The following is a 10574-nucleotide window of genomic DNA, read 5'->3' as shown; positions in this document are numbered from 1 at the left end:
GCTGCAAATAGCTCGGCTTTAGCTATATAGGCTACTCTCCCTCCATATATCCAAAGAAACGTATGGCCTATATATATATATACACACACACACACACACACACACACACGCAATATTAGATAAGACAACATATGAGGCTAATAATGTCATCATCTGTAGCCATACCTGAAGGATGCGATGCGAAAGTCATCGCTCAAATCTCTCTCGTGCGCTCATCGCCTGCATTAATATATCCCCCTGAAATCCAAAGAAACTTCGTGAGGAATTCTATTCACCGACATTCCTAAAAGCACAAACTTCGAAGAAGCAGCGTTAGCAGCCCCCACACACTACTGTATTATAGGCAATTATTATTATTCGCTGAGGATGAAACGAGCCGACGGTTCTTTCTGTCTGTGCCGCATCTGTTTTCCTCCCCCGTAGATGACGTATAGTTTACGCACAATCCCAATTCAAGTGCCCGGGGCAGCGTGCGGCTCTTACGCAGTGCACGCACGGGACGGGAGTTGTCCAAGGTGCTTAAACCCGAACGGACAGCGACACTGACTGGAGTATACGGTGCGCTCAGCTCCACCTGCACAGAAAGAGAGCCCTGCCTGAGTCTGGGTCCTCTGGGATATATAGCCTATTTGGGCTTATATAATGCAACGGATGTGAATTGATACCTATAAGTGTATTTGCCATTATGCCATACCATATCTAATCTGGCGAATGGCAGCGCAAAGACTAAACAACGTCCACACTCCACAGCATTTATAAGTATAGCCTATAGGCTAGGTCATATTATGGCTTACAAAACGTGCGTTCCGTTGTTTCTGCAGCATCCTATATATCTCTTCCAGTTTGACTATATAGACACATCATTCAGAACCACAGACTGCGACCCCCCCCCCCCCCCCCCCCCCAGTTGCCTACGATTCCCAGCAGCCCACGCGCGCAGAGCGGAAGTGTCGTCTCAAGGGTACTTCTAATAAAAGAGCTGGCTGGCTGCTCGATCCGGCTGACAGACCGATGCATGCGTGGAGGGAGGGAGGGAGGGTGAACCTGCCGCGGCCGCGAGATGGGACGACAAGAGCACACAGAATGACAGTGTGTCCGTGCAGGAATCTATCTGGGCTATAGGTAGATTGTTTCACACACAAAGTGAAGAAGGGCCGTTGTCGAATTATGTGACAACTCACAGCAGCGGCAGCATGCAGGGGGGCTTTGCGTTCATTTAGGCTAAAGCCCGGTCCATTTAGAATATATATAAAGGCATGGACCCCGGCGTCGGAGGGACTAAAGTTGACCCGGTTGCCTTTGGATCAACTGACTGACTGTCTTGTCAGCGTTCGTTTTACATTATTATTATTTTATTTTTTTTAAATTAGAAGTCGAGCGCGGATCATTCATCCATCCATGCCGTTTGACATGCTGCCTCTGCGGGACCTTTATATTGGAGTCATTTACGGCGACAGATCGAGGCGGCATGTTGCAGTCTGTTATACGGAACGGGACCGAGGAGATCATATGAGGGAATAATGAGCCGTCTCTGTCTGACCACCACGCAGGAGGCACGCAGCTAGGAGGGACTGGAGGAACTGTCCGAGCCGCCGGACCGTTGCCTCACCCAGATGGTGGTGGGACGCGGAGTGTCTCCGAGGATCGCTCCTATAGCCGCGTGAAATTGGTGAATTCCCCGTGAATTGTTTATTTATTTATTATTATGATTTTTTTTAAATAGCTTTAGACTTCTTTGCATGTTGTGATTATGGTGGCTAGACGACATTTGGAATTCGTGACCCTTTTAATCCGCACATTTTTGTAATGAATCGAGTTAAGAAACGAATACCTATTACCAGCCTTTTTTTTTTAGCCAACTGGCTCATATAGGAATTAATACATTACAACGCTATAGTGTGGTTTGAATTTGCAGTTGAAAAATGCCACTTTTAGTAACAACAGCTTTTTTTTTGTCGTAAACATCCCTGGCCACACTGGAGAATATTTGAGGAATATATATATAACTCACAGGAGAGACTGATGCATTCCTTGTCCTATATAGCAGGCCTAGCATGACATTATAATAACATTCGAGATGACATGCACTAAACTGAATGACCAAATATATACCTACGACGTCGGTCAAGATAGGCCTATAATGTAGTTTCTGAAAATAGTTGACTCAATTAACGTGGCTCTCTTTAATTAAGCACAAAGTCAAAGAAGTGCTGAACCTACACCCAGTTCCCAAGATATGCACGTTTGTCAGAAGGTCGAGGGACCTCACTACACAGCCGAGTGCACATCTCTCTCTCTCTCTGTCTCTCTTTCGGTATAGTCTATACGCGGAAAACAAAAGTTGCACCTGCGCCTTTCCCCCCCCTTGACTGAGAAGTGGCATTTTTACAGCCCTGAAAGCATGCTGACTGTGAATGTCATGATGAAGAATCCCGTTCTCTTTTAGTATTTGAGCTCTTCATTTCTTCCGATGTAGGCCTATATCGGATTAAAAGAGACGGCCGCGGGTTGCAAGAATGCATGGCTTTTGATTGAAACATGCCTAATATGATGAATCGCACACCTTTTTGATTTTTTTTGTGGTCATTCATTTTTTTTGGACAAACCATGTGGACCCATGAACTCTGGTGACTTTAGCTGCTGTGTTTCTCCATATGCGTCTCTCTCCTCCCGCAGACCTCGGGACGTTGTTGTGGATTGTGTTGCTCTTTAATGCAATGGGCTGTATCCAGAGTATCAGGTGTAAGCCCAAGAGTTTCCGAGAGAGTATCGTCGTGCTCGAGGTGAACTCCTCCATCGACTCCAACCCCACCAGCATCGACGAGTCCAGCGGCGTGGTGCTGCGCTACCGGACGCCGCACTTCAGAGCCTTCGCTCGGGTACTGGTGCCACCCGTGGCCGGGAAGGAGACGTGGACCATTGGCTGGATTCAAGCGTGCAACCACATGGAGTTCTACAATAAGTATGGAGACAAAGGGATGTGAGTATATGATATGATTACATTTGTCATCTTCTCTAGCCTATACGGATTACCTTGTGATGATGTTAATAGTGATGCTGGGATGATGATGATGATGATGGAAGTTTTTGATTGATTGATTGAAATATTTATTAACATTTTGTAGAATTACAGTACATTTCAAGCACAAACTCAATACAAAGACTGTTAACTGTGAGTGGACGACCCAATTAAGCATTACACTTGTTTACAAGAGGGTCCACCATGTTCAATTCATCAAAACATTTAGAGACGTATACAAATAGACACTTCTTTATAGTCAAAACAGAACAGTCTATCAGTCGAATTCGATTGATTGATTGATTGATTGATTGATTGAATGAATGAATGAATGAATGAATGAATGAATGAATGAATGAATGAATGAATGAATGAATTAATTAATTAATTAATTAATGAATGATTAACAACACGTTTGTTAACACAGTCAAAAAGTCTATATGCAAAGGCTACCACAAATGTACCAAAAAAGACAAAAAGCCACAGGGGCTTGTTTCCATTGTGGTCCATGATTAGTTGATATGATTGGTTGTTGTACTTTGGTTCAGTTTCTCAAACATTTTCATGTCAGGGACCCCCACATTAATATACATTTGTCCATGCTAGTCCAACACAAACATTAAATTTCAACAATGAATGGAGAATTTACGTCATACAGTATGTGTGTCTGAGCAACTCGTCTATTTTCGTCCTACACAAACATTAAATTCCCATTGCTTGGATAGGCTATAATTTCTTTTTAACCCATTTTAACCCATTATTCCCATTGCTTGTAGATAGGCTATCATTTCTTTTTAACCCATTTAGGCCTGACGTCGAAATTTAAAAAAAAAAGTTTTCTAAATCATGACAATTTTTTGAAAGATTTGAGGCACATTTTAACGATTTTTCAAAAATAGCAGACCTACAAGTTCATAGCGCGCCACTCGGTGGCGCGCTATGAGCTTGTAGATCTGTTATTTTTCAATAGCTAAATTATAACGTAATGTTTAAAACACCAAAGGGGGTTCCCGCCCAAAATGGGTTAAAGTGTATGTTTTTAACATTATGAAAATGTGCCCAAAAGAGGGATGCCAGGGTTATATGCAGTCATTGCATATATCCAAGATACATAGACATTCATGCACACACATACAGCATACACTGTCTACAGTATGTAACGCAGAAGAGAGAAACAGGAGTAAAAAACATAACACCATGAAACTGTCAAAAAACAAAGCAAACATTGTGTGGTCCTGTCACAATTAGTGTGACTTCTCTTGGTCTTTAAAAAAAAAAATTGTTGATATCCCAGTGCCTATACCCACCCATCCCACCTTTTATTATGTCTTTCTTTTAGTTTGAGCTAATCCTTGAAGCAATCCAAACAGTCACTGAAGGCCAAGCTAGAATACTGTCTCCTTCATTGGTAGACATAGCTACTACAGGTTGGTACTGTATAGGTTTATACAAATACAAATAAAAGAAGTTGGTGTATTCGTGTGCTTTGACTGTAGAATCAAGGAACAGAATACATTTGAGTTTATCCACTTAAACCCTAAATTCTTTGTTGATTGGGGGTCCCCAGGGGTCTATGTTTACCCTCACTTTCCCCCCTCTACACCAATCTCTTGGCCAAAAATATCTACAAGCTCTGTGAGCTTGAATAGAAATCACTCCGCTGGTGGACGTAGAAGCATATCCTTGGTCAAAGTTGAGAGTGACCCTGGCTTAGAGCGCAATCAGTAGCCATCAGGTGACTTTTGATATTTGATTGGTGACCTGTCCTATTGGTGACAGGCATATCATTTGTAGGAAGGGCGTCAACAGTAACTCAAACTAATCAATTTAACCGATTATAAAAAATATAAAAAATATAAAAAATAAAAAAGAATCTATTAATAATCGATTCCCATTTTGGGCATGGGTGAAAACTTTCCAAACATAAAAAAATAAATAAACAAATAGAAATATACGAGGTTCGGGTGGCGCAGTGATAAAGTGCCTGCCCAGCCACCGTGGAGGTTGTGGGTTCGAATCCACTGTGGTGCATCTGGCTTGTCTATATCGCCTTTATCCAAGGCGCTTTACATAGATTGTGTATTACATTCACCCATTCACACACCAACCTGCACATTGGGAGCAATTAGGGGTTCAGCGTCTTGCTCAAGGACACCTTCGACACTAACTCAGGTGGAGCCCGGGATCGAACTGGTAACCTCACGGTTCCCGTCCAGCTGTTCTACCGCCCGCTCTACCCCTGAGCCCCTGCCACCCCTACACAAACACAATTGGCCCATGTTCAGAGTAGGGAAGCCGGGCAGGGAGGGTGACAATAGTCACTGCTAGTAATCCTACGGGATGGGGCGACACCTGTTAGCAGGGTGTGGTGAGCGAGAGGAGTAGAATGAAGGCTCTACGTCCTCCCGGTGGGGGCTCCTCACTGGTAGGTGAGTCAGTAGGATACAACAGCAGTGAACACAGAAATGTGTGTGGGGAGGAATCAATTCACCCGTTGTCAGACTTCTGATTGGTCCCTGACTGACTAACCAGCAGGCTCTTTCTGACTTGTTCCAGCCCTGGTTCCGCCTTGTTTATGTTGAATTTGCTATAACATCATTTTTGGAGAAAACTAAAAACAAACATGATATGCCCAGTCACCATGCTGCGCCTGTGATGTTCCTTTTTACTGACACCAAGTTTAAAATAAGAATTGAACACACAGAATATCAATACGAAGCAACTGAAAAACACGTTATTTCAATGGTAGTGGATGGAGAGAAAGGATTTTTGTCCAACAACGAAACAACAACCAATGGGTGCGAAGAGCACAACCAGGGGCGGGACTTGACAAAATTGGGGGGAAAAGGGTAAAAAATAGCTGATCTACAAGCTCACAATACGATGCCTTGTGAGCTTGTATATCTGCTCATTTCACTTTTTTTCCATGACACCCTTGAGTGACAGTATATCATAATGCTTAATTCTTTCAGCGCCATTTCCGTAGATGTAGGTCAATTGAAGCGTATTTTTTGATACAACGCTTACCGCCATTGCCGTTGATTAATGGCAATTGCGCTTTTATAGTGCATTCGATCGATCGAGCCATAATGCTACTTACGTTAGCCGATTAGCTAGCTATGTTGTTGTCACAGCACTGGATCGTCCATCTTAGATCGTCGTCGTCGCCATAATAATCCATTCTATATGTTTCTTTCAATCGCCTGTATCTCCTATTCCTTGTCCCAGATGGCTTTTTTGGTCAAAACAACGTTTCTTTGACGGCACAGAGCCGACGATGTGGAGCTCTCCAGTGCCGGTTTGGATTCATATTGTAAACAAGGCCTGTCCAGGCTCCGTTCAGCTTCCTAGGTTATGTTCACTTCCGGTAGACTGGAAATGTGGCTTTTCAAAATAAGAGCTCAAATGGGAAAAATGCTGGCCTGAATTAGATCCTAATTTTTCAATTAACCAATTTGTTGATATATTAAATATATATATTTTTCTGTTTTTAAATGTACTTCTTACAGAGCCCCGGAGTGGCCATTGAGAGAAAAAAATTATAATAACTATAATGGCCTCGAATTCAAGTACATTCGTGGGCATGTGATAGTATTTCGAGGCCACAAAATAGTATTGTGTGTGTTCGCTAGTTTACTTCAAAATCAGCCCAATGTTATATGGTCAATATCTTGAGTGTAGAGCCTGAAAAGATACATTTCCACCAGGCTAGCACTAATGGACCCACCTGTCCACAGGGTATGCATGTCACAATAGAAGAGAAGGTTAACCACCACAGTTAGATTGGACAAAATAACGTTGTATTCACTAAAAACAGTTACGGAATGGCAGTGCTAACCTTTTCAAACGGCTGCCTGCCCTATAGAAAAGATCAAAACAACTCCATTGTCAAGTGCCTTCCTATAGTGTCCTAATTGTCTACAAGGTCACCCAGCACTGTTTTCCAATTACCATGCAAAGAAACCCTGACTCAAGGCCTATTCATAGTCTGGATTTTCGGTGGTGAGGTGACCACCGCTCCGGTGGTGAGCTGACCACCTGAGCTGAAATAACGTTGAGCGGTGGTGAGTAAAAACAGAGAGAAGGGCTGGAGCGGTGGCGGTGGTTTGCTCTTCACCGCGGCTCGTGACATCATGTTGTAGTTCGGTGGTCACCTAACCACCGAAAATCCAGACTATGTATGAGCCTTTACCCTGACATGGTCGTAATGCAAACTATACTATACAAATTGTGGTGATGGATGTGATGAAACTTGACAGATGGTGGTGTGTGAAATTTGTACTCGTGTTAAACAATGCCATACATCCTGTAGTGGGCGACCACAAGTTGATGCATGTCCAAAATACACCTTATCTACGTCCATTGCAACAGAAGATGTTACAGGGCTGCACATCAAAGATTACACACACTGTTCCCTCCCAGTCTAGCTGTGTCTATTTATGAGAGTGAGATAGGAAAACTGAGAGAGAAAGAGAGAGAGAGAAAGAACCATATTTCTAAATGTATCTTGTATACAATTGTTCCAGCTACAATTGGACATACTGTATGTCTCTCATGGTATTGAATCCTAGAAAAATAAAACAGGTGTTTTAGGAGCTTCGGCCTAAAGAAAATGAGAGTATAGTAGCAGTCTTAATATTGTTCAGATTTCAGACATTTCGTTTGGAATGATAGAACAATCCTTGCCTGCCCGCAAAATTGTCGGACAAAATCACATTTTCCTTTTGTAAAAAACCCTTCCATAGTCTACACTATGTCCAGTATTGTCTACAGCTGATGTTCTCAAAAATTCCCATTATGATTTATATTGTCGGCACAGTGCAACACCTTGTTGCTACTCCATCCAAACACTGCTATTTTGTTTGCCTATAATGACATAATAGAGACTCTAGGGTTCATGTCAGAGTCAGGGAATTCATCGTTGCTGCCAGACAGAAACCTTGTATATCCACATTTCAACTTGTTATGGTTTTGTTTCGTAACTTAACGCCCTACTTCATCCTACTACAGTGTGACACAAAAGAAACAAAAATGGCCTACTGTATCTGCAAGCTCACAACGTGTCGAAATGTGACACGTTGTGAGTTTGTAGATCGGCTATGTGTGCTTTATAAAAAATATTTAACCAATGAAAAGTATTAACAAGAGCTTGTGACTAAATAAAACTACATTGGAACATTTGGAACACAGGTTCCTTTTTCCATTTCCTGGAACGTAATGGTTTTGGACATACGTGTCCATCCGGCAGCGACAAGGTGCGAGTGTGGGGGAAAAGTAAAGTAAGCCTTGCCGAGCCACGAGGTCCATAGGGGTTTCTGTAGTGTGCTGCGTGAGGCAGTTTGATGTACAAGTACACCCCCTGGACATGACGCTAGTATATCGCAGGGACTTACCCCGGTCCCCAATCCAACCCTTGACGCAGAGTGCCTAGCAGGGAGGCATTGGGTCCCGTTTTTATAGTTCAGTCAGGACAACTCATAGATGGAATATATATTTATTGAATATAAAATGAGCAATATATTTATTATGATTTGGCAATGAATTGGATCTGCTTTTTAGGTACTGAGATCAATCGCATCAGTCCCAGAGTCCCAACCACAGGGACTCCGAATCCCCCCGTACCTAAACAGCAGATCCAAAACGATCCAAACCTCCAGTTTAAATAGCCGGTATGAAAATGGAAGTGTGTGATTGGAGTGTGCGATTGGATGAAGTGAATCATGTCTGTGACAGGCGCGATTGCTCATTCTTTGGTACGACCCGGGGATCAAACCCCCGACCTCCCAGTTTCAAGGCAGACACTGTGGGGACGTGGCTTAAAGACTAAATTGGAGGAAAATAAATAAATAAATAGTAAATGCATACATACATAAATGATTACGGGGGCAAGACAAGAGTGCTGCTTATCTCTGTTGGGACTCTCATCCCACGGACGTAATGCCAGTTATTTAAATGAAGCAAACTTTCAGGATGCTGTAATAAGTGTAATTGGACAAAATGGCTCAGGTTGTTTCTGTGGATGATTTGTCGGTTGGCTCTGAATACGTGTCCTGACTTCAAAACACACCATAAACACTGAGTTCCCTTCTCTCTGTGTCTGTCTGTCTCTCTCTCTCTCTCTCTCTCTCTCTCTCTCTCTCTCTCTCTCTCTCTCTCTCTCTTGCTCTGTCTCTCTCTCTCTCTCACGCGTGCGTGCGTTCCTCCACTCTTAATGGACCACTTCACCACTTTTCAACCTATCTTCATATAATAGGTCCTCATATAATAATGATAAAATGGCACCATTTGTTGTCTCCACCAGGCCGAAGGCATGGGGAGAGAGTATGTTTTGCACTCCATCCGTGTGTGTGTGTGTGTGTGTGTGTGTGTCCGTCCTTCCGTCCGTCTGTTACCAGCTAATCTCCGGCACCGTTAACCCGGTCGATGCCAAACTTTGCACACACACTCCCTGGATGCCAACGATGAACCTCTGCCCCACATTTTCCAGAACGGCCTGTTATAGCGCCACCATGAGGCAGCTTTTCACATTTTTTACCTAAAACTGCACCGATCTGCGTGAAACGTTGCATGCACACTCCCTAGAGGCCAAGGACAAACCTTTGACTTGCATTTTCCGCATCTGCCTTTTATAGCGCCACCAGGAGGCCGACTTTTGTAAAACACATTTTTGGATATTACTCCTCCAGATTCTGTCCAAAAATCTCACAAATCGTTACACAGTATCTCTATGGTCATGTGCTCAAGTCGGATCTGTCCGATATTTCATATTCCATCCTAATTGGCTATAATTGGCTTTCACAGTTTGCAAGATTGCCCCGTTTTGAACAAAAGCCTAAAATCATGAACGCAGCATGCAATTTACGTGAAATCTTTCACACATTTTCTTACTAGGCTGAGGAATATATCCCACCCTTTTCACATTGGCCTGTTATAGCGCCACCAACAGGTTTATTTTTGCAAAACACATCCAATTGCCATCAAAGGCGTATGAAGAAATGGCACCCTTTTCACATTGGCCTATTATAGCGCCACCAGGAGGCCACAACCCTGGTGGAGACCTGTGCCCCGAGGGGCACTTTTTCTAGTTTTCTACTCAGTCTGTGTCTCATAGGAGTGCTGTGGACAGCTCAGAAACCCGTCCACCAGTGACATCATCGATGGGGAATCCAAGCTAATAGAAACCGCAGGCTTTCTAGTCCTGAAAAGTTGCAATGCAAAAATGGAAGCCATCGTTCTCATGATACTAAAAATCTAAACGTTTTTGTAAAAAAAATCTTGTTAAAAAAAATCTGCCTAATGATGACGAAAGCATAGGTGGACCCCAGGCTAGTTGAAAAGTGGTGAAGTGGTCCTTTAACTACTTGAACTGCAGCGTCCACATTCTGGGGACGCTGCAGAGAATTGAACATCAACAAGATTTGGTGAAAATAGCAGATGTACAAGCTCTCAACGTGGCACAAAGTGACACGCATTGAGCTTGTAAATCTGCTATTTTTGAATAGCCAACGCTAAAATAAAGAATGACGCGGGTGCTTTCTCGGATTGAAGTGGTTAA

The 10574-nt window shown here is 43.1% G+C and overlaps 2 protein-coding genes across 4 annotated transcripts in view; both read left to right on the top strand.

The window, feature by feature from the left end:
* The window catches only part of LOC306939671 (carboxyl-terminal PDZ ligand of neuronal nitric oxide synthase protein), a 450703-nt gene that overhangs the window by 336435 nt on the left and 103694 nt on the right, over positions 1–10574 (top strand). The gene's annotated exons all lie outside the window — the stretch shown is intronic.
* fam78ab (family with sequence similarity 78 member Ab) overlaps positions 1517–10574 on the top strand; it is a 13191-nt gene continuing 4133 nt past the window's right edge. Inside the window, exons 1-2 of one of the 3 annotated variants that reach the window (XM_079523804.1) lie at positions 1517–1669; positions 2677–2980. In XM_079523804.1, coding sequence (XP_079379930.1) covers positions 2718–2980 — 263 coding nt within the window. In that variant the 5' untranslated portion in view covers positions 1517–1669; positions 2677–2717. Of the gene's footprint in view, positions 1670–2652; positions 2981–4358; positions 4447–10574 lie in introns of those variants that run through there. The other 2 variants (XM_079523805.1, XM_079523803.1) reach the window with 2 other exon arrangements.

The sequence above is a fragment of the Electrona antarctica genome (genome assembly GCF_951216825.1).
Source record: "Electrona antarctica genome assembly, chromosome: 16".
NCBI classification, from domain to species: Eukaryota; Metazoa; Chordata; class Actinopteri; order Myctophiformes; family Myctophidae; genus Electrona; species Electrona antarctica.
Note: the sequence above shows the minus strand (reverse complement) of the source record. Positions and strands in the feature narration are given on the sequence as shown.